The following is a 24403-nucleotide window of genomic DNA, read 5'->3' as shown; positions in this document are numbered from 1 at the left end:
TGGTATCTGTTTTTTAACATACAGTAGTGTAATACAATATGCCTTGCGATGCAAACATTTTGGACGTAAAAATTTTATACATTGATTTTTTTTAAACATCAAAGTGGTATCATGGCTAAACTGTCAAATGGCGAACAGCAGTCCTCACGTCCTGTCTTCCTCCGTGCTGTTGGTCGTGTTCACGATGAGAAACCTCAGTGGTGGCTGTTCCTTTCCTGGCAAGGGACAGGATCAATCACTCCTAAGTGAGTGTACTTCACCTTATAACAAACAAAAATGCATACAAGTCTTCTCATACACTTTCGACTGAAACCTTCATTTTAAACCACCTTGCAAACGAATTTGTGCAAATTGCCTAGTTTTCTTTTCGTATAATTTTACATTAGACAGTCCGTATGTTTCGTCCTTTGTCCAACCAATGTCGGGCCGAGCCGTGGGGTGGGAGGGGTACAAAATGTTCCCATCGGAGAACAAGAATTCGGGAGGGGTTATTCTGTGCAAGTTCTCACGGTTCTGCCGTATAGCTCCGATGTGTTCTCAGGTTGTGGTGTTCGGCATCGTGTGTTTCACTCCACAAGCTTCAGAAACTGACTGGAGCACACTTTTGACCCTCTGTTACGTACGTATGTTGAACTTCTTTCGCACTCTACGTAGCCAATGGTGCTGATCGGAGGTGGGGGGAGGGGAGGACAAACTAAACAGTTATAAACAAGTTTTTTAAAATCTGGATTTAAAAGTGCAGTGCTTTCCTAATATCGTGAATGATGAAGATGGTGAGAGTGGAGGATTGGGTAGAAAAGTGGATGAGGTACAGCTTCATCAAAGGCTCGTGTGACTTTTGAGAGGACCGCTCACCCCGAAATCCTCGCCACTCCTCTCCGCCCACCTCAAACCCGCTCGGCTCGTTAAGAGTTGCGGGCTTGCTGGTGTTCGGTAGGTTTGTTAATAGTGTGGCATTCTCTTGTGTGTGCATGTTCATCGCCTGCACGCAAGCGGTGAAACTGGACACGGCTCGCTCTCACGGCCTTCCCTGCCCTTAGAGTGTCCACCGCACTTCAAACATGCTGAACACACCGCTGAGTAACACGTAGGTGGAAAAATCTTGCCGAAAGTTCGTGCCGGTGTGCGTTCGGAGTTGAGCGGTTTAGGAGGAGCTGGGGGGAGGGGGGGCGATGGTCTTGCGTACGACCGATGTCTACTGCAGAGCGACAACTACAATCTCGCGTTCAGGTGGTCAAGCCAGATGACTGCGTCAGGAGCAGCGAGCGGAGTGTATCGCTGTGATGTCTGTAATATTTGTGGATCGGGGGCTTTGCAGCGTTATGCACGTTGTACGGTCTGATCCGGATGACCGCAGTCGCACACTAGAGAGTTTTTATGTTCCATTTGTGCATCAGGTATTCCCTTTTTTTTTATCCGCCATAGTTTGTGCAGTGGATGTGGTTCAGGGTGAACCATGAAGCACCTTCGTTGCCGATTGCTCACCGAGGGCTGCCATGAGGCCGAGCAGCGCCGCGAACACGAGAGTGCCCATCAGGAGGCCCATGAGCAGCGACTGGCACTTGCGTCTGCGCGTCGGCTCGCTGTCGCCCGCGTGGCCGATGTACGCCCGGCAGTCGGGGAAGCAGCCCCCGCACACGCAGTACGAGCTGCCCAGTCCTGGAAAACGTGCTTGGGAGGATTGGTACATGTTGTGCTCGTGGTGCGGATAATTCACATGACAGCTCAACGAAGTGGCTTATCGCGTGGAAATGCAAAGCAGCCAAATGCTCTCCGAAACGCACGTTGATTCTGAATGTGGAGGGCAAAATCTGGAGGACCCGGAGAAAAATCCACGCGACCGCGGGGAGAGGCAAATAGATACCGCAGACTCCAAATATCCAGCAGCTTACGCTGGTAACCGTGCGTGCTCTCTTGTTTTCGATGCAATAAACGGTTATTTCGAACCGAGCCTAATGGGAAAGTCGCAGAAAAGCAACATCGTGGAACGTTTATTGAATCTGATGGTCGTACCGTAGCACACGCTGCGCTGGCTTGCCGATCGGGAGACAGCTGGCGGTAGTTTATCCGCAGGCTTCTCTTTCTTGGTTGGCTGTGGACAATGAAACTTGAACAACAGCAACAACAAAAACTTTGCGTGTTGGTGATGTCTCATTTTCCTCGCCAAAGCCAATCGTGTGATCGATTAAAAACAAAATTTTTTAGATTTGAAGCTTTCGTGACTGCAAGGATTCATACTCTTTGGTTTTTTTGGTAAAGTCACGTAGGTTAAAGATGAAAACAAATCAATTAAATCACAAGCTTTTGTCTTCAGGTGAAACCGTCACAAGCAATTTTGCTGTGACGGTTTCACCTGAAGACGGATGCTTGTGTTGCCTCCGAAACGTCGTGATTTAATGTATTTGTTTTCTTTTTTAACCTACGTGACTTTGCCGAAAAAACCAAAGAGTATAAAACCAAAAGTCTGCTTTTGCAGATCTGGCTCGGGAAGAATGGTTATGCAGCTTTAGCATAAATATAACGTTATTCAACTTTTACCTGCGATATATTATCAACTTCAACTGCATAATTATACACATGTCCGAAGACCAGATTGCCCAAAAAATGTGCTCAGTCTCATCAGAACTTGGAGGCTCAGCCAGGGTTATGCTCGGATGGGCGACCACCACGCATACCAGGTGTGATAGGCTGCTGCGGCGCTATGTGATGGTCAGCAAAACCCATCCTTACAAACCTTTGCACATCTTTGCTTGCTACCCCTCACCAACATGCACTAACCAGCACGGAGGTTGTACGGTCAAATAACTCCCGTGACCTCCACGGTGTGGCGAAGGTTCTCGTCCAGCAGTGGATGAGGAATATTACTGTACATGTGCGTATTGTAACATCCCCAGCGTTTAACGGTACTCTCTTTATTGTCAGCCAACACTGCTATAAACATGGGCATTTTCGTTCTTTTCTATCATGTGCATCAACAGGTGCTTGTGCACAGGCATGTCCACGTACACGTGCACCTCGTGCTCTCTTTTAGCCCCGCCCCCTTCCAATACGTCATCATGTGCAACAACATTGACTTGCGCACAAACACGTCCTCTTCGACGCCTACGAGCACCTCGTGCCCTCTTTTAGCCCCGCCCCCCCCTCCCGATACGTTCCATTCATTGGCTACCATATTCTGATAAGCTCCCCCCCCCCTCTCCTCCCCCTTAACTTGTATTTAAGAGCTTGCATCTTGAATCCCTGCCTCACTTGATGCAGCAAATCTGGCTGTGACGGTCCCACCTGATGACGGAGACTTGTGTTGCCTCCGAAACGTCGTGATTTTTATTATTTTATTTTTATTAAATTTTATTTCATTTTTTACCTACGTGACTTTAACGAGAGAACTAAGAGTATACTATCTAATGCTGCAGCGGTAATGGTAGATTGAATGCAACGTGTGAATCAAGGTACCTCTTTTGCCGCCGTTTCGTTTGGCTCATTTTCCACGGAGATGTCCAAAGAAATCTGGGGTGGCTCCACTTTTAATGGCTCAGGCTGCAAGATACGCACACCAAGAGTGCTAAAAGTAACAGGTGAACGCACAAGGACTTAAAAATTAGTCTTCTTGGAACAGGTCTGTCGGAAAGACAGCGTCTGACAGACCTGTTCTTCACCTGACGACGGCTGCTTGCGTTGTGGCCGAAACGTCGTGAGAATTATTTTATGTTTTATTATTTCCCTTCTACGTGAATTTACCGAAAGAACCAAGAAGATGACTCCCTTTGAGAGCATCCAGCAGCCAGTTGTCCACGTGACTCAAAACTAAACTTGTATTTTACCAGGTAAGGCTCACTGAGCTACACAGCTCTTTTTGCAGAAGCGACCTGGCCACAAATGATAGGTCGACGAAGTGGCTTACCGCGTGGAAATGTATAGCAGCCAAATACCGTAAACGCGTGATGTTGATTCTAAATGTGGAGGGGATAAATCGGAGGACCCGGAGAAAAGTGCACGCGACCACGGGGAGAGACGAGAGAGACACGCAAACTCCAGATAAACAGACGTCGGGGGTGAGGAATGAAGCGACAATACCAGGTTGAGGGAGTTTGTCAGATCTGTCGGGACACCGGCCTGGCCCTGCAGAAGGCCTCTGCTATGCGGTGGAACATGAACACGGGTGTGACCGGCCAGCATCGTGTGCACAATTCTCATGATTTTAGGGTTGTCTGTAATGCCACGACAAAGATTGTTGACCAGAGAACAATCCAAAACAACATTTTATCCACAACAGGGTTGCTTCATTGAAATGTTTGCTTTCCATGGCAGGCCCACTCTCACCTGTGATGATTCGTTGCCAGATGAAGTAATAGTTTCATTTGACTTTAATTCATCTTCATCGCTGTCTTCGGTGTCCTGCAACAAACACAGTATTTTTCTGAGTTCGGCGCGATAGTTTCAATAGTGTTAAGTCTTATCTCGGGTGATCACTTACAATGTGTATCGTGCATACGGTGACGTACCGTAGCTGATGTTGATGCTGACGATGATTCAGAGCGGCTCGTTGCCGATTCACTGCCATCTTTTGTCAGCTCTGTCTGCATGGAAAACAGAACTGGATTCAGACTCTGTCGCTTCGACGGACCTGGTTTTCACCTGAGGACGGCTGCTTGCGTTGTGGCCGAAACGTCGTGAGAATAATTTTATTATGTTTTATTTTTATTATTTTATTACTTCCCTTCTACGTGACTTTACCGAAAGAACCAAGAAGATGAATCCCTGCAGTCACGAAAACTTTAAATCAAAATAGAACTGGATGTTTTAAGTTATTTTTCGTCGTTTTACAATGAGCTTAATTTCTCGCCGAAAATGTAATTCTCACTATGAGTAGGCACATGACGAGTCCCACAGCCAGAGTGAGACGTATAGACTGGATGTGGTGTGTCATACGCATATATATAATACTGGTAGGAACCTGGTTACACCAGCCCACAGGGGATTATTGTGTCCGTCCGTCCGTCGTGCATCCAAAAATCGGTGGGGTGGGGCTGCGTAGCGAGGGGAGGGTGGAGCTGGGTGGGGAGGGGCTGGGTGGGGAGGGGCTGGTCACCCCGTGGTGCCCTTATAAAACTAAACGTTTGACCTACTCACGCCGGCTTGTGCCCGCCCTCAGTCAGCCATATTTGCGGAATACACCACGCCGCCGTTGACCCTGGCCATTGACCGAGCAACCCAACGTTCCTACCAGCTCCCTCCGCAGGAATGTGCTTCAGGTCACTGACCTGGACAAACCTGCTTGAAATTAATTCCTGTTTTTACGTGACACGAGAGTTCAACCGTTCCTTAGTTGTGTAATTGTCTCAAGTAGGGTCGTCGTACCTGCGCGGACTCTCCAGAGCTTGACTCCGTGTCGCTGGATTCGGACTGTGTGCTCAGACTGCCATCAGTCTTGAGTTCGCAAAGTAAACAAACTTCAGGTCAGATTATTCACGTGACAAATACTTTGAATTGCGTTTCATGATAACGAATTGGCGATCAATTGCGTCCCTTCGTCGATCCGCGAGTAGATTAATGCCTCCCACGCTTTGATCGGTCATGGGAGTTGTTTGACCATAGTTCAGCACGTTATTTGAGTTTGGTGTGAAGGTATGATGTCAAATCGTGGTTGTTAGATTCATCTCGCGTTGTGCTAAACATTGTGTCGCCACTCCATCCTGTTTTTCCTTAGAGGTTTTTTTCTAACAGTGGTTATGATTTATTTGAGGTGGTCAGAGAAGCACATTCATTGTTACTCCCAACAACTGCATACACTTCGGAAGCCACGCTGCCAAGCATAGTGATGCATGATGATGATGAATATAATTATCCCATTCTCATGAGCCATTTGGTAATTGCTTTTAGTTGTGTGGTTCGGAAGGATCCCTCGACACGGCTGTCATCAGTGGACACTGATGACTTAATGCAAAGCTACAACTGCTTGCTCCAAGACACCAACCACAACCCTTCGTTGCCAGAGGCTGAGCAGGAGGTTTTCCTAACGTCAGAGGTCACGTAAGCATTGACCCTATTCGTCAGATTTAATCCAAACCCACATTGACATTGCTCTGCTAAAATCACTGCAATAACAGCGCCGGTGGCTGGTGTTAATGTTAAACTATAATGAAATACCCCTGTGGTTAAATCGGGACGCATTAACTGCACCAATGTAATTTCGCAAAACGGCAAACTGCGTGCGTGGGCGCGTTCAGCCAGACGTTTCCTAAACGCCTCTCGAAAATGGTACGCGGTGGCCTAGTTTGGTTGACATGGGCCCTGGAGCAAGGAATTACATTGGGGGGGGGGATGGGGGGGGGTCCTTGCCCCTGCCTGAGTGTCCGTGGTCTAGCTATTGAACTGGACTAAACTATTTGTTTTATTTTACCAGGTAAGGCCCACTGAGCTGTATATAGCTCCTTTTTAGAAGCGACCTGGTCACGTGGTAATGAAGTGGCTTATCAACGTGTGAAATTCATAGCAGCCAAATACCCTTAAACGCGTCCTGTTGATTCTAAATGTGGAGGGGGGGGGAGGGGGACGGAGGACTCGGAGAAAAATCCACGTGACCACAGGGTGAGAGAGTGAGAGACGCAAACTCCAAATATTCAACAGGCCTATCAGTTGATATGCAAATTCTTTTGTCAAGGCCCTCTTCCCCCTCCAACCCAGCTTAAATATACGCTCCAAGCCTGGATTCTTTCATTCAGACGCTGTCTTCCCGACAGACCTGTTCTTCACCTGATGACGGCTGCTTGCGTTGTGGCCGAAACGTCGTGAGAATTATTTTATTATGTTTTATTTTTATTATTTTATTATTTCCCTTCTACGTGACTTTACCGAAAGAACCAAGAAGAAGAGGCCTATCAGTGGTCGGAGATCGAAACCACGACCTCCTGCATACCAGGCGAGAGAGTGAACATCTCGCCACCGTGGCGCCCCAAGGTTATCGGCGCTCACCTGGGCCCCGTCGTGAAGGTGAGCCGAGTAGGAGGGGCGGCTGTGCCGTGGCGACCTCATCACCACGGGGCCCCCAGGGCACGGCAGCTCCTTCCAGCTTCCCGGCTGCTGCAGGTGGCCGTTGTGAGTCTCCGTCTGCGAGATGGGAAATCTCATACTATTAGGTTTTTTCGGTAAAGTCGCGTAGGGAAAAATAAACAAATAAATACTAAAAATTATATAAATAATAGAAATAAAACAATAAATCACGACGTTTCGGAGGCAACACAAGTCTCCGTCATCAGGTGGGACCGTCACAGCTAAATGTACTGTATTAAGTGAATCTTTGCAGTCACGAAAGCTTCAAATCTAGAATGGGGAATCTCATCAAATTGACGGATTCTCGGTTCGTATTCGGGCACGTGCGATAGAACTTTTGTGTCTTTCATTCGTTTTATTTCACCCAAAGATTAACTTGTAACGCAAAAAATTTCAGCACGTGGCATATGTAGAAGGGCAAATGCCCATAACATCGCGGATTATATTTTTTTTCAGGACAAAGTGTTGTTAGGGAGCATGAGTTTACTGCTAGTTGTGCTTGTGCACGACTGCCAACGCAGCATTGACAAACGATGTGATTAAGTTACCCCACTGTATTCTGCTCCAGGTCTTTAAAAAATATGAGACCAGCCCAAATGGGCTCTCAGGTGTTTTTAAATGAATATCGCTGTGCTCTCGAGATCGGAATTATGCAATAAAATCTTCATATACCGAGTGGCTGAGGGGCAACATGCTAGCGCACTGTGCTACGAACCCGATGACCCAAGATCGATTCCACGACCAAAACATCGACAATACTCTGAACCAATCTTCGACCCACACCACCCACTCGTGTGCCATTCAGGCCTCAATATATCGGTGCTCGTCTTTGTAACGCCCCAACGGTCTGTTACGAAGGCAACACAGGGGATATTTGTATCAACCTATCTCAAACTGCTGTCTAATTACAATTATAATCCTTTCGGTTACCTTTATAGGCAAACCCCTGCAGAGAAAATGTTGTAACCTTACCTCCGTGCGCTCGGCGGCGTTGGCTCTACTCTTGCCACGCTTCCTGCGGTGAACGTGCCTCTTGGCCTTCTTTAAAACGCCCGGGCAGTCCTTCCCGCGGCTCGTGCTCCTTCGGCTGTCGCCGCCGCCGCCGCCGCCGTGAATCAGAATTATCGGCGCCGTCCACTCCGGATCCTCCTTCCTGCAGTCCGCCTCGGGGACCTCCGTGAGCTCGCGATGGAACTGGAACGTGGAACTGCGCCGGCGGCTGGCGGCTTGCGGGAAGCTGCGACGGCGCCCGGCGGGGGCGACCGAGCCGTGGCCGGCCTCGCCGGCGCGCAAGAAGCTCTCCGGCGGGAGCGAGAAGGGCGCGTCTGGGTCCGGAGGCTTCTGCCCGTCCACTTGGTGGAACGTTAACACCGAGTCGCGGGCGCCGCTCGAGCTGGTCTTTCTCGTAGAGGGAGCAGTCCTGTGCCTCTTGCGTCGCCTCTTCTTCTGTTTGGGGGTCGTGAGGTCGCGCAAACCGGGCCGGTTGGGCTGCGATTCTGACGAAACTTTGGCTGCTGCCGGATGCTTCTCGTTGGCCTTGCCCGGTCCAGTGGCTGAGTCCGGGCCACTACGGCCAGGGTGAATGTTGGCGCAAAATGGTTTGGAGGCAGCGGTGATGGTTCTCTCAGGCAACGCCACTTGTCCCATGGGAGTTTGTAACTGGATGGCAAAATATAAAGATGCGTGATTAACATCATTTTCAGTTTTTTTTTTTTACGATGAGACAAAAATCGTGAGCGAAGTTTGATCTTCTGCTGGGTTAGGCTGCGTGTTGGGCATTTCTTCTTTCAAGCTTTTGTCGCGTGCCAACGTGAGCTACTTCAACTCCTGAAGATGTTCGCAGTAGTGCGTTGCAAAACCCCGGATAATTAATTGCTCGATCCGGAAGAGCGCACTTGGATTGTGAAAAAAACCCGCCTGCTAAACAACATTACCCAGCAATTACTCTAATCATGTTTAGTCATTCTTTGTCATTCTTATCATTGTCGAATTCTGGACACTCTTCCACTGAATTCTGTCTTCGGTGGCACTTACCGATAGGTCATCTTGCCGTGTTCCGTGTCGCACCTCTTGCCGCGTCCTGCTCCCGGTGCTGGGAGGCAGAGTGCTGGATGGAGGTAGGGTGCTGAGTGGCAGCATGCTGCTGGGCGGGTGCAGGAGGCTGAAGCGCCTGGCGTCGTGACCCTGGGAGCCGTGCGCGAGGTGACTCCGGGCTTGGTGGCTCAGAGCGATGAAGGGAGGCAGCGGCGTTTGGTAGAGCACGGGCACCCGTCCGTACCCGGACAGGGCCCATGTTGGGGTCGTGGCTTCGCTGGCCCATTGCTTCCTGGGGTATCCAGGCTGCTGTCACAGACCAACCACCGGCAGTTTACATCGGGAGCGCCCGTCTCAAAAGAGCCAGAAGCGTAGCTTCTTGTTTCGTATGGCTGATTGTAGATGCAGCACAACAGCTATAATTTCACATTCAGGTGAGTGGATCAAGAGCGTAGCTGATGAAAGACAACAGACAAGCGAGCGTCACAACGCATTTGCATTTTTCGAAACGGTATTTTAAATATATATTCCAGCCATTCTCAATACACAGCTGGATGGAAGGCCTCCCCACGCACAATGTCAGCCATGGGATTGTGCATTGTTTATTTTACTTCACCACGTGGGTCCGTGGAAGCTGGGGCAGGATAAGTTTTGATATCGCTCGCCACAGATGTTAGCCTTGAAACTCGGGTCGCCGGGATCTTACTGCAGCGTATTAACCACTTTACCACCACTCGGCTATCATAGCATTAATCGCCATTGTTAATGTTTTGTTTATCAGGCCGTGCATTGGGATGCGTGGCCAACGCCATTCACGAATACCTGGCTTTTCGGTGGAGAAAACGAATTTATAAGGGGAGCAACACACAAATCCCCACTCGGTTGTATTAAATAATGTTGCCGTACTGTCATCATGTCGACACCTTGTAGCCCAACCCAGAGACTGTCCAAGCAGTCTCTGACTCAGCCTTTCGAGGACGGTCGCATTCATGGTCGTGGCACGTTAAGCTATGTATTCACATCGCTCACATAATCGCAATTAGTACATTCGCGAGTTTGGGGCACGGCGAAATGTGGAGGCTGCGCCATATTTGCATTGGATGTGAACCTGGGAATTGATTTCCTGCCAGGGTGTGCGCCAATACCATGGTGCCATCCCTCTGCACGGGCTGCAGCGGTTGGGATGCGGCGTAGCGGCGGCCAGGAGTCCTGCTGCTGGGCTCGTTCACGTGGCGGGTCTGCTGCAGGTCTGGATACAGCCCGGCCGGCGTCATCGTGGGGAGGTGTGGGGCTGCTGGGTGGCACACCGGCGTGTCGGCCTGAGCCGGCGACATCCCCAGCCGCACGGACTCCGCGCGAGGTGGCCAGTAGAATAGCGGGGGTCCATTGCCCATCTGCGCAAAAAGACAAAGATCCCCCCGTAAAATTCTAGATTTGAAGCTTTCGTGACTGCAAGGATTCATATTCTTAGGTTTTTTTCGGTAAAGTCACGTAGGTAAAAATTTTAAATTAATAAAGGTAAAATAAAATAAAAAATCACGACAGTTCCACCTGAAGACGGAAGCTTGTGTTGCCTCCAAAACGTCGAGATTTTTATCTTATTTTTATTTTACTTTTATTAATTATAATTTTTTACCTACGTGACTTTACCGAAAAAACCTAAGAATATGAATCCCCCGTATAGCCTGTAACAGACTGTTGGGGCAAGTGCTGTTAGCGAGTAGCACCTACGAAGGCCGGCAACGGCACACGTGGGGGTGGGTGGCCAGCACCACGCCCGGCCGCCTTTGTCTCCCCGGTGGTGATGTTTACACACCGCACCAGGTACTCATTTGAGGCCGAGTCGATCTAGGGGAGGCCCAGGACCGGTTCAGATAATCGTCACTGGTGTTGGCCGTGAGCAGGAATCGAACTCGGGTCGCCGGGTTCATAGCGCAGCGTGTTAAGCGCTCCACCACCGCTCCACACACAAGCGCACACGCAGGAGCTCAAGGGGCCCCGCGTACGTTTGTTCAAGGGTGCAGTGCGGTGACCGCTGAGGTCCTTTGTAATAAATTACACGTTCATTCCCACTGCGTAATTCATGAAGCGTGAAAAAATATATATAACCGTTTCCACGAAAGAAAAACACCCGTCAGCTCTTGTTTAAAAACCCACCATGGATTTCTCGCGAGTACGGCAAGACCCTTGGCACGGAGGTCACGGTGGTCATGGAAATCGTGAATTTCAATGAAGTCCGTGAAATATGGGAAATAGTTCTACGCCGAGACGGTGGGTGGTGTGGGGACAGGGTGTTGTAGATAAAAAAAAAATATCAAGCAAGTCTTAGATTTAATTTTAAAAATCCGTGTTAGGCAGGGGTGGGGGGGGGACGGTGGCAGTGGAGGATGGGCAGCCCCCCCCCCCCCCCCCATTATTCCATGACCATTCTGTGAAAGAAATAAAAATCCCTCGTGAATTAAGACAAAAAAAACAATTACCGTGCCAAAACCGCGAGCATGAGCGGCCGTGCAAGCACACCTGGTAGTAGGTGGGGTCGGCGACCGTGTCGATGGCCTGGCAGGCGGGCGCCACCCTGCGTACCGACGGCAGCAGCCGCTTGCCTGCGCGCCTCTGCCTGATTCTGCGCAGGAGCTTGAGGAATCGCGCCTGTCGGAGGAGCGCGTGCGTCAAGGGAGCATGCGCGCACACGCACGCCTGTTGAACTTCTTTTTTAAATCCTTTATATTAAGTTCACTTGCGCGCTTGCTTGCTTGCTTACGACCGTGCAAATCTTTCGGTCGTTTTTTAACCCACTTCTCGTGATCCAATCGAGCTGACATTTTGCACACAGACTCGTTGTGCGTGACAATTAATGTTCGTGAAATTTTTTTCCAAAACTTTACACTTTTTAGGACAAAAATATTATATTTAATTACCAATTGCTTAATGGTGCCATGCAATCATCTGACCCATAGGTGGCAGCCATCTCAAGCCAGAGGACGAGAGGACTCTAGCCGCCACGCATATAAAGGATTTATAGTGAAAAACTTTGTTTTTACGGGTTATACTTGTACACCGTGCGTTTGCCAACTGCGCTTATCGCAGGTGCGGGGGCGGAGGGGGAGGGACAACAGACTGAACACGAAAATAAGTTCTAAATAAGTGAGTTTGCAGTAATTCTAGATTTGAAGCTTTCGTGACTGCAAGGATTCATATTCTTAGTTTTTTTCGGTAAAATAAATGATGATACTTGATACAGCAAGCGTGCTGTGACGGTTTCACCTGAAGACGGAAGCTTGTGTTGCCTCCGAAACGTCGTGATTTTTATTTTATTTTTTATTAATTTAAATTTTTTACCTACGTGACTTTACCGAAAAAACGTAAGAATATGAGTTTGCAGTCTAGATTTGAAAGTGCGTCCTTCCAGTGGCTGCTGTATATCGTAAGAGCAGCCACTGTAGCCCAGCGATGCGGAGGCGAGGATTGGTGGGTCGCACAAATGTTGTAAAACTCACTTTATGCAGGCGTCGAGGAGGTGCCATATTTCTGGCTTGCCAGGAGAAGGCGGTACAGCAAAGTTGACTATCATCTGTCCCTTTTGTATGGGATAGAGTGTTGCCCCCTCGCATCCGCGGGTTTCCCCTGAGTGCTCCGGTTTCCTCCCATGGGATCGCGATTACAGTATCGTAACAATTCTGTGATGGGATGTCCGTTTAATGTAAACACTCCTTAATTGGCTACGAACATCTTAATATATATAGAGGATCGCAGAACTTGTCTAATTGTTGGCGCCGGCTGACCGTGTGACTGCCTTCCTGCTTGTCTGCGGTTCCTCGCACTTCTGGGTCGTTCCCTCTCTCTTCGAGTGTATAATTATAATAATGTATAATATATTATTTCTTTTGATTTAAAGCTTTCGTGACTGCAGGGATTCATCTTCTTGGTTCTTTCGGTAAAGTCACGTAGAAGGGAAGTAATAAAATAATAAAAATAAAACATAATAAAACAATTCTCACGACGTTTCGGCCACAACTCAAGCAGCCGTCCTCAGGTGAAGAACAGGTCTGTCGGAAAGACAGCGTCTGTCGGAAAGACAGCGTCTGTCGGAAAGACAGCGTCTGAATGACCCTGACTTTCCGACATATATATTATTTCTGTTACAGATAGCATGTGCCACGTGCAACCCGCGGGAATAAGAGGAGTTATAATTCACTGGGCAGCTATTGAATATAAATCCACGCAACTGCTGGCTACTTATACTCAGTGCTGAGCCTACCGTCCTTGTGCTCCTGTGTGTTTAAAGGTTCTGTCACCAGCATAGTCGGCACTTATGACAACTTCGATTTAAAGCTTTCGTGACTGCAGGGATTCATCTTCTTGGTTCTTTCGGTAAAGTCACGTAAAATGGAAATAATAAAATAATAATAATAATAAAACATAATAAAATGATTCTCACGACGTTTCGGCCACAACGCAAGCAGCCGTCCTCAGATGAAGAACAGGTATGTCAAGGAGACAGAGTCTGAATGACAACCCCAGCTTAAAAAAGACGCTCCAAGCCTGGGGTTGTCATTCAGACTCTGTCTCCTCGACAGACCTGTTCTTCACCTGAGGACGGCTGCTTGCGTTGTGGCCGAAACGTCGTGAGAATTATTTTATTATGTTTCATTTTTATTATTTTATTATTTCCATTCTACGTGACTTTACCGAAAGAACCAAGAAGATTATGACAACTTGTTGAAGGGAGAAAAACCGACGAACAAAGAGCGCCACAATATTTGTCCAAAATGTTGCGGGTGTCTTCTCTTCGCAGTATCGGACCACGCTGGGGGTGTCGAGCCACCCACCGACAGCCACGGAGGCTACGTCCCTGGAATGCGTGCGTACAACGTGAGCGTGTTCTTCATCGGGCAAATATCTCTCGCTGCAGCCAGCCAGAACTACTGACGCATTCGCATCTGAAGTACGCGGCCAATCGAATGACGAATATTCGTAAAGGCCGGGACAGAAGTGTGCATTCCTGAAGACGCGAGACCTTTCAAGAAAAACAACGGAACGACGAAAATTGGTCGATATATGCATGAACGTAACTTTTTTTCAACGGCGAGATATTCAGCAACATTTAGCCGAAAGCTGTTTCCTCACAAGTGTGTCGTTTTGCAAAAAAAATAAAAATCCTCACCAAAATGGAGAGCTTATTTGGCTTCTCTGTGGCCTGCGCTGGCAGGCTGTCCCGAGGTGTCGCGTAGTGCCAAGGAAAGATCTGAGAACACAAAAAAATCGACGGAGGCGAAGGAAACTATTTTCTCCTCTCCTGTGCGACTACTGCGGCTACTTAGACGCGTGCCATCATTGGCCTTGGACGAATGACACGCGCATAAATATTCGGCAAGACATTGTAAGCGATGAATTCAATCTTTGTATTTCAAATGTGGCCAATTGAAAGTAAAAGTCTATTTCACTAGGGAGACCTGCATTAACAGAGCAATACACATATACGTGTAATAAACATTAATTAACAGCAACATTATATCGATCAATGATGAAAACAACAACAACAACAACACCCCTTAAAATACTATAAAACATTAACAGTGAACAACAGGACGTAAGTGCAGTGATAACTGAACAAATTATATGTGTACATACATTTTTTTAAACTTAATTTAAGTGATATTTTTGGTTACGTTTGACTAAGCCGCGGTGTGTTATGCCACGCAGGGACACGAGTGGCAAACACGCCGCGGGGCGAGAGAGGCGAGAGGATCGGTGGACTCGAGTGCCCCTCGCAAACAAACCTGTGGCAAGTGTGTTTGTGAAGCATTTAAAATTCCCCCGTCCAGAGGCATCGTTTCAGAATGGACATAGTCGGACGAGTAAGTTGTGTCTGTAAATAGAAACGGATAAAATGAATGCCCACACTTACGACTGTTTTTCTTTTGTGTGTGTGTGTGGGAAAACAGCGTGGATGACTGCATCGACACACATTTGAAATCGCGATCACCAGCACTCCCGGCTCAAGGGGTCACAGCCACACTGAGCGAGTTGGAGGTGTCTCACTGAGTTAATGGTTCCCAGTTTAACAAAATACAGCAGAACCCCTCTTAACGAAACCGGTCGTCAAGTGATTTGGTCGTTAAGTGAGGATAGGAAATACACTTTTTCACCCAAAAACATACTCTATAATATTTAAACAATGGATATTAAGACACAAAGATACTATAGAGTGAAACCACAACATTTAAAAATGTTCTCTGAGGAGTGAATCCACAACATTTATAATTTTTTTTTTTTAAAATTCTCAAAAATTGTAAATGTTGTGGATTCACTCTTCAACATACCGGTGGGCTAAAGTAGTGAACTATTTGTCTTGTGTCAACGTGACACTTTTTTGCTGATTGGCCGTGTCGGGTGGTGGAGGGTTACGACACATTTATAAATAACACGATCTAACCCAAAAACGTTTATTATAACAACTAATTGCCAGTTTATTGGTCACATGATAGATATGATCTACAAAGTTTGCCTCCTAATTCGTCACGTATAGCAGTTCTACAATTACCAACAATTTTTATGTTACCAGGTAAGGCCCACGAAGCTGTCTAGCTCTTTTTCAGAAGCAACTTGGCCACAAATGATGGCTCAATGAAGTGGCGTATTGCGTGGAAATGTATTGTAGCCAAATAGTCTAAATGCATGTTGACTCTAAATGTGAAGGGAAAAACCGGAGGACCCAGAGAAAAATACATGCTACCACGGGGGAGAGAGAGAGAGAGACATGCAAACTCCAAATATACAGGCTTCAGGATCGGGATCGAACCCACGAGATGTTAAATACCATGCGAGGTATTTAACATCTCGCTACTATGCTATGATTACCACTTTTTATTCATGAGTACCACTTTGCAGGCGAGTCAGGAGTAGTTTTGTATAGACTCGTCCCCGTCATAGGAATGTGGATATTCCATCGCTGGCTCATGATTGTAAACAGGATATGATTACCACCTGAATGTTCAATTAAGCAGGAAATTACTTTCGTTTACTGCACTTCAGTGTTGAACCTACTATTTATGTGTATTTAAAGGTTCCATCATCAACACAATCAGCATTTTAGTCCTTGGGACAGTTTAATTATACGAATAATAATTAACAAGTTGACAACCCACTAATTTCCAGTGGTTATCACAACATTCACTACTGTTGGCCACATTAAGATGTTGGAACCGCTAATGTTATGCCACCTCAGTTGGTACGCGAAGAGTGAAATATCTTGTTCTGGGCTCATGGACATTTTATGTCAACTTGTTGATGGGATAAAAATGCAGAGTCAAAAAAAATACCAGGGTTTTTGGGTCCATATATTCATGGGTATCATCTGCAAGCCACATCTAAACTGCTACCACCCACAGTGGAGGACCTGTCTGGGTGTCCTGGCACATGCGGCCATCCTGCAGAATGTTGGTTTGTCCAGAAGCCTGGGTTTGTGTTGGCGACCATGTCTGAATGCCTTGATCCAAACGCATCTAAAAAAACAAAGAACCGACCTTTTTCCAATTACGCGTTGTATGCATGTTTGTTGAACTTCTTTCGCACCGTACGTCGCCAAACCGTTCTAATCGGAGGTGTAGAAAGGGTGGGGGTGTACTCAAGAAGTAAACGATATGTAAGGTTAACCAGTATGATCGGCTGAAACGGTTTTAAAACCATATTCATGATGCCTCTCGAGACAATGATACAATGCGTGTCCCAGAATAAACGCACGCATCTTAGATAACAAAAAATTATAGGAATTATGGATTCAGAATATTTATTTAGACTGAAAGAACCCAATGAAGCTATGAAGCTCTTTGCTCACAGATGTCCGGTCGGAAACGGGCATCAGCGAGTAACATCGACAAGAAATACAAAAAAAAACGATACGAGAGCAAGATCGAGACAAAGTAAGCGAACCACGAAAGTAAATAAGCATGTAAATAAAGTGCAGTGGTACAAATTGATTCTAGATTTGAAGCTTTCGTGACTGCAAGGATTCATACTTTTAGGTTTTTTCGGTAAAGTCACGTAGGTACAAATAAATAATAAAAATTAATACAAAATACGTGACTTAACCGAAAAAACCTAAGAGTATGGTACAAATTGCTCAAGCACATACATTCCTGCCGATTTGTCAACACCGAATGAAATGCTTCGGCAAGGCAGAAAAATAACAACAGTCCCAGACCACATCGAGATTGCTTTGCACGTCAAGGTAACGCATTCTGCATACAGCCTTGTCATACATAATAGCCTCGTGATAATAATAATAATTTACGATTTATAAAGCGCCCTAAAACAACCATTCTCAGGGCGCTATGTATGAAAAGGCGGAAATAGTTTAATATCAATGGATGAGAAAGACGTTTGAAAATAACTAGAGAGAGAGAATATCATTTTAAACAGATACGCTTTCGGTTGAGATTTGTAGTGATGGCCAAACGCTCAAAACAATGTGACGTCATATTTCTGTTCGTTTGTTAAATCTTGCAATCACTTTACAATTATCTCACTCACAGTTTTGTGTTAAGACTTAGCCGAGCACTGCAATGTAAATTGCTCTGCACATTTGTTTTACCTCCGTTTGCTTCTTGAGGCCAAAAGTGCACTGCGCCTTTGAGGTTTCCAACGAACGTTCAAAGCTCCCATCCGTCATGATCATCGCGTCTCTCTGTATGAACAAAAAATGTTCAACGAATTTCAGACCTTGAAAAATAAATTTCCATTTATAGAAATCAACATCGGCTGCGTGGTGTGATTAGCGCAGGCCCTGATGGTATTAAATGGGACCCCTGTCCAATTTCCACCATCCCACCCCACAATATTTATAACACCTGAGCCACTCTGTCCTGTGGAACTGTGTACAGTTTCACCACCTGCACACTCAATCGTTGTGCCACAGATCAACAGCATCATCGCCATCATCGTTATAAAGTACCACTATGAACAGGACCATCATTGTCAATATCGTCTCACTCTTTTCAGGTTGCACCGCCTGTTTGTTCGGCACGATGTCCCACGTGCTGGAAGCTTCTTCAGTCACGGACATCACGCTGAACGCGGCGGGAGTATATACTCTTCGTTCTTTCGGTAAAGTCACGTAGGTAAAAAATGAAATTAAAATTAATAAAAATAAAAATACAAGCATTTAAGAGCTTGCATCTTGAATCCCTGCCTCACTTGATGCAGCAAATCTGGCTGTGACGGTCCCACCTGATGACGGAGACTTGCGTTGCCTCCGAAACGTCGTGATTTTTATTTTATTTTTTATTAATTTTAATTTCATTTTTTACCTACGTGACTTTACCGAAAGAACTAAGAGTATGAATCCTTGCAGTCACGAAAGCTTCAAATCGGGAGGAGATCTGTCCGGCACAAGCGCGAAAACCTACGTGGTATAATCTCACTGTGATCGATTTAACGAGTGACGGACGGGAGAGTTGTTTGACTTCTCACCTGTGCCGGCAGGTCGTCGGTCTGCGTGGACGAGCAAGCCTGGGTGTTGGGACTGGCTGGGGTCCAGTGCCACTGTCTTGGACCATGCACGGACTGCACATGCGTGTGATAAGACACACAGACGGATCACCGGAACACACCACGACGGGTAGGTCAGAGTTTTGCAAGCAGTTATACACTCGCGCATACGATGATGATGGTGATGATTCACATTGGTGACTCGAACGTGCTCGAAGAGAGAGGCAAAGCCACAATTGGAGAAACAACAAAAAAAGTGACTGATGTGGAAGCACCAGGGCTGAGACTGAGACAGGGCCTGGAAGGGAGTGGTTCGAAGTGGTGAGCCAGGTTATTAATATTTTGCCGTCTTTTCCTGGATTTTCTGTTTGCACATAGTCATATAGTCACTTTAAGATGTTTTCTTGTTCATGTTTTAGTTTTTTGTTTGTTGCGGTTGCACCCGATTCAAGAGCCGAATGGCTCACAGGGCTATACCTAATAAATGAAAACTGAAACTGAATGAAGATCTCTGGAGTGGAAGTGGGAGATGATGGCTCAAGATAACAACGAGTGGAGCACGCGAGCAGGAAGGCAGACACCACACGAGTGGGAAATTTGCCAAAAAGACGTTAATGGCTGGGGTCTTTGTGAGCTCCCTGTGTGCGTGTGTGTCCTTGAAAAATTACACTTAGATATTCGGCATGTTATAATGCATAGATTAACAACTGATTAAAATAAATAGATTACTACGTTTACAATACATATATCGAATCATGCGTGTAACAAAAATATGATTTATTAATTATATTCGATGATATGCGATTTAGGGTAATGGAGCGTATGTGGCGGAACAAACTAAAAAAACGAGAAATTGTACAAATGACAGTAAACATTTCACGCGAAGTAAATCTATTCTGGAATTGTATTGCGACCTCGAACGATGCGTGCCAATTCGTGGAACCACGAGACTGATGAATCACCGCGTGTTTAATGAACCACGTGCAGACAAATGGAAACGTCATATCTATTCAGCATCGTCAATAAATGTTTACCTTGTACCTGTCTGAGAACAGGTCATTTGCTTGTATAGAAAAATTGTGTTGCATCGATGGCTGCAAAGGCACACAGGAGAAAAGAAATTTGCAAGCAAAATGTAATAATCATGTACATATATTAACTAATAATACTCTATTTTACCTTCATTTATCAAGATAAGTCTCGATGAGTGTCAACATTATTTTTCAGTAGGGTCCAGCATTGCCATGTTTAGCCAATTCTATTTGGCATGTAGGAAAACCGGAGTACCTGGAGTAAACCCACGCATATGAAGAGCTAACTCTCAAATTGCCATACAAATAGATTCACGAATCCATTGCTGTGTTGTAGGCTCGCAGCACGAGCCTACGACGCCTGGAGTCTCCCAGCAAAACGGGCAACTCTGGATCAACGTCAGCATGTGGTTTGGAACAGTTGGATCGACGTTGAGCCCCAACGTTGGCCCAACATTCAATCCTTCCTGTGCTCCAATCGCATGCACGAAGCGGGCGCGTCTTTGCCAAGCTTCCAATATCTGTTCTAGATTTGAAGCTTTCGTGACTGCAAGGATTCATATTCTTAGGTTTTTTCGGTAAAGTCACGTAAAATTAATTAAAGTAAAATAAAAATAAAATAAAAATCACGACGTTTCGGAGGCAACACAAGCTTCCGTCTTCAGGTGGAACCGTCACAGCACGATAGCTGTATCAAGTGAAACGTCGTGATTTCTATTTTATTTTTATTTTACTTTTATTAATTTAAATTTTTTACCTACGTGACTTTACCAAAAAAACCTAAGAATATTCCAATATCTGCCCAACGGTGATCTAGTCGCTCGTAAACCGTACTTGGCAATATCCCGTGTGGGCCAATAGAAACGCAGCCAAACCGCGTGCTGGAACTTAAAACAAAAAAGAGGATTCCAATTCCACCGCGACTTTCGTCCCGAGTTCCCGGTCGCACCTTGCGCGGGGGCTGCTCCGTTTGCGGCCACGTGGAGGTCGCTGCCCTCTCGCGGCTCCGAGTGGCCTGCGCCGGCGTGGCGATGACGAGCGCCCGAGCCCTCTGCTGGGAGCCCTCCCGGATTACCATGGTCCGCAGGTGCACCTCCTCGCACCTCTTTTCCGCGTTGCCCTGCGCGCCGTGTGCGGGCACGGCGGTCAGAAAGACCCCGAAAAAGCTTTCGGCCTCGGTTCCCTTGCCGGCCCGGTCGTTGCTGGGAGTGCCACCGATCTCGGGTTTCGTCAGTTGCGCAATAGTAACAACAACAATAATAATACGCCACTCGAAGACAACTCACGAATACGAAGTTTTCCCCTCTTTGCGGCCATTGTGAGATATTCTCAACAATGCGCACCTCCGATTAGCACGGTTGGCTACGTACGGTGCGAAAGAAGTTCAACATACATACAAACATACACACGTGTACATCCATCTTATTCTTAGGTTTTTTTCGGTAAAGTCACGTAGGTAATTTTTTTAAAATAAAATAAAAAATCACGACGTTTCGGAGGCAACACAAGCTTTCGCCTTCAGGTGGACGGAAGCTTGTGTTGCCTCCGAAACGTCGTGATTTTTATTTTATTTTAATTTTAATTTTTTTACCTACGTGACTTTACCGAAAAAAACCTAAGAATATGAATCCTTGCAGTCACGAAAGCTTCAAATCTAGAAATACATCCATCTTCTCGTACGTCCGGGGGTCGGTCTTTGTACCACAGAGGTGGAAACCGCCGGGCTTCGTGTTTGTGTACGGTAAGGTTTGCGTGAGCGGTACCAGCTGCAGAGCTCCACTGCCGAGACGAAGCTTGTGCCTCCGCCTGGCCGCCCTAGCCTTGGGTCTCCAGCTCCAGTGGATCGATGTCAGGTGCTGCGTCGTGGGCACAACGGCGATAACCACAGACGGGGAGTCAGCGTCGAGCCCACGGCTTTCGTTCGCTCTTGAACAGAGGTCGCAACCGGGTACCTGATACTCGTACCCTACCCGATACCCGGCTACCCGTACCCGGCCGGGTACGGTTACCCGTTTGCGACCCTGGTGCGGCCGGGTACGGGTACGGATAGGCCGTGAGTCACTGGTGAGTAACTGTTTGTCACTCATTTCCCAACGTCTTGTCTCTTCTCACAATTCAAATTCTTAGAATCAACCCACCCGCGCCTGCAACATGGCTTCATCCCAGATGTCGCAATCAGGTACCTGATACCCGTACCCTATCCGTTCCCGGCCGGGTACGGGTAGGTTATGGGTACGGCCAGGTACGGGTACCCGATTGTGACCCTGGTGCGGCCGGGTACGGGTAAGGAATCAAAACCCGTTTGCGACCTCTGCTCTTGAACGAGGAGCTCGGAGGCGCGAGGGAAACCACGGGCAGCTGGGAAGGCAGCAGCTAGGCTGTGAGCCAGCACCAACAATTGCCCAAGCAGTCCTCCATATATATTGCGGTATTATCAGGCAATTAATGAGAGTTTATATACGTCAGAGGAAACTGGAGTACCTGCATAAAATCCATACAGATGGAAACAGATGGATATTCATCCACTTGTTGTAGTGCAGGGTATGACGACCTCGACGCCCACAGGAAGGAAGGTTAAAAGCATTTATGTGGCGCCACCGTGACGAGATGTTAACTACCTCGCCTGGTATACAGGAGGTGGTGGGTTTGATCCCGAGCCTGACGCCTGTATATTTGGAGTTTGCATGTTCTCCCCGTGGTCGCGTGGATTTTCTCCAGGTCCTCTGCTTTTTGCCTCCACATTTATAATCAACATGTATTTAGATTATTTGGCTCCTATGATAAGCCACTTCGTTGAGTTATCATTTGTGACCAGGTCGCTTGTGAAAAGGAGCTATATAGCTCAGTGGGCATTACCTGGTCAAATAAAAAATAGTTTCGTTTCGTTATCCACCAAGCCTAACTCCACAGGGCTAGATAATAGGCATGTGCCAATAACTGGTTATACATTGGAACATCTATTGTTGAATACGTGCAATTTGTCATAATTATAATTTAGTGGCAATTAATGTTTCAATTTGGGAATTGGGCCAAGTCCTGACACTGTGAATAATGACGTTACAGGCCCGTAATGTCCACTTTACTCAAGACAGAGCACGTTGGTGATTCCCGGGAAAGGAAAATATGCGATGGCTTGAAGAGAAATTGAGCTAAGTGCTCACGGTTCAGCTTTCCACTCCCTAATGTTTGGATGTTTAACTTCATCTGCACTGTACGTATCCAACTGTGCTGATCAGAGGTACAGGGGAAGGACGACAAACTAAACACAAACATTTTTATATAGAAACAAAAATGTAGTGTACGTCCAGGAATTAACATAATATGGACAAATACGGAACTTGTCCCTGATCGTGGTTTTCGCAAGCGCGTGCGTGCACTGTCATTACATTTTCGACCGTCGTTTATTTGGCAGCATGTTGAATTTAACGACGGTCAAGAATAATAAGAACGCGGAGTGACAGCCAAGCAATGGAACCGCATCCGAGACTATATCCACCGAGGGGATGGAGCGATGAAATCAACTCGTGTGCAGATGCTGGGAGGATCATTACAGCACAGGATCGTGGGAGATGGTGGTGCTTTGAGGCCCCTTCATCCAGCGGTGGATTGACCATGGGCAAATGAAATTGTGATGATATGAATGTAGCCGTGGTGTCCGTTCCATGTTGAGATATACAAACGTAGAGCGTGATAAAAAAAAGTGGACGAGTGTGTGACGCCTCGCATACCTTTTCATTTCTCTCCAACACCAGCCCCTGGAAGTGGTCCCTGACTGCGCTCCAGTTCTGTCGGCTGGACACAAACCCCGGGATGAACTCATCCTGCGATGGGGACGTGTGGAAGGCACGTCGCGTGAGAGGGACAGCATTGGTCACATGGCAGTGCTTACAGTGGCACTCATTACACACAAAGTGCTTGCCACAAAAGAATCGCAATACCTTGCTGATCTCAGGGAGAATAACACATCAAGCGAACGCCGGTCATACTCACAGCGGCAGCTTTTAGCTAACGATCGTACAAAGACGGTTATCGCATCGCGCGCTTTTAGATACGCTTCCGCGGCCGTCTGGAATGTTCTTCCGACATTAGGAAGCCACTGGAGATGTGCACTTTCAAACCTAGTTTGAAAACTCATTTCCTTATAACTGCTGTTTGTGTTCACTTGTCCTTCCCCCCTCCCCCCCGCACCTCTAATTAGCACAGTTGGCCACGTACGGTGAGAAAGAAGTTCAAGGTAGGTACATACTGGCTCAATAACCTCTGAGCCATCTGGCGCCCATCAGCTTTTTACCAAAGTCTTGAGTTTCATCTGAGCATCTGTTCATGGCCCGGACTTAAGTCGCCACGCAGATTTTTCCCCAACTGTCTCCTGTGTCAATATTTGGACCCCGATGTTATCTGGTGCTTAATTAAATTATCATTCAAAAGATTGACTTGTTATATTTTTATTACGTTACTTTATCAATAATAATGATAATAATGCAATTTGTTTATCTAGGAAAGTCTCTCCGAGTCTCACGATTGTTTTTTTTCTTCTAGATATGATATATAGAATAAGGTGAGCAGGTTTTGTCTACATTTGGGATGTTTGCTCAATTCTGTGATAGCTGTCTGGCTGCGTGTGGGAAGAAACCGGATGACCCGCGAATTCCAAATGCGTACGTGGGGAGAACACTCAAAAGGGGCCAAAAACCTGACCACCTACAATAACAATGCCCTTTGCTGATGCAGGAAAGCTTTAGCCAGCATGGAGACTAGTTTTCAGGCAGGGGCCTGCAATTAAGAGGAAAAAAAAAACA

General features: G+C 46.8%; 1 protein-coding gene across 1 annotated transcript; it reads right to left on the bottom strand.

Annotated features, from left to right (window-relative positions):
- Window positions 1-129: 129 nt before the first annotated feature.
- On the bottom strand, window positions 130-23873 carry LOC144938104 (uncharacterized). Its single transcript, XM_078865801.1, has 20 exons — window positions 23820-23873; window positions 23333-23425; window positions 21368-21460; window positions 20554-20724; window positions 19608-19667; window positions 18556-18648; window positions 17678-17770; window positions 14249-14365; window positions 11605-11733; window positions 10230-10478; window positions 9085-9393; window positions 8023-8709; window positions 6973-7107; window positions 5359-5427; window positions 4503-4577; window positions 4321-4395; window positions 3454-3537; window positions 2014-2092; window positions 1486-1659; window positions 130-215 (listed from the first exon to the last, which is right to left on the bottom strand). The coding sequence occupies exons 1-20, from the start codon at window positions 23871-23873 to the stop codon at window positions 145-147; spliced, it is 2910 nt and encodes a 969-aa protein (XP_078721927.1). The 3' UTR covers window positions 130-144.
- Window positions 23874-24403: the final 530 nt, after the last annotated feature.

Source organism: Lampetra fluviatilis, chromosome 21 (genome assembly GCF_964198595.1).
Source record: "Lampetra fluviatilis chromosome 21, kcLamFluv1.1, whole genome shotgun sequence".
Classification (NCBI taxonomy): Eukaryota; Metazoa; Chordata; class Hyperoartia; order Petromyzontiformes; family Petromyzontidae; genus Lampetra; species Lampetra fluviatilis.
Note: the sequence above shows the minus strand (reverse complement) of the source record. Positions and strands in the feature narration are given on the sequence as shown.

Excerpts from the sequence above, each read along its gene's own strand:
- LOC144938104 (XM_078865801.1), bottom strand. The coding sequence starts at position 23,873 with ATGGCTCAGAGGTTATTGAGCCAGTATGTACCTACCTTGAACTTCTTT. Across the intron at positions 18,649-19,607 it reads TGTTCTCAGACAGGTACAAG|TCCGTGCATGGTCCAAGACA; the intron begins GTAAACATTTAT and ends ACGCATGTGCAG. Across the intron at positions 3,538-4,320 it reads CTGGCAACGAATCATCACAG|CCTGAGCCATTAAAAGTGGA; the intron begins GTGAGAGTGGGC and ends CGTATCTTGCAG.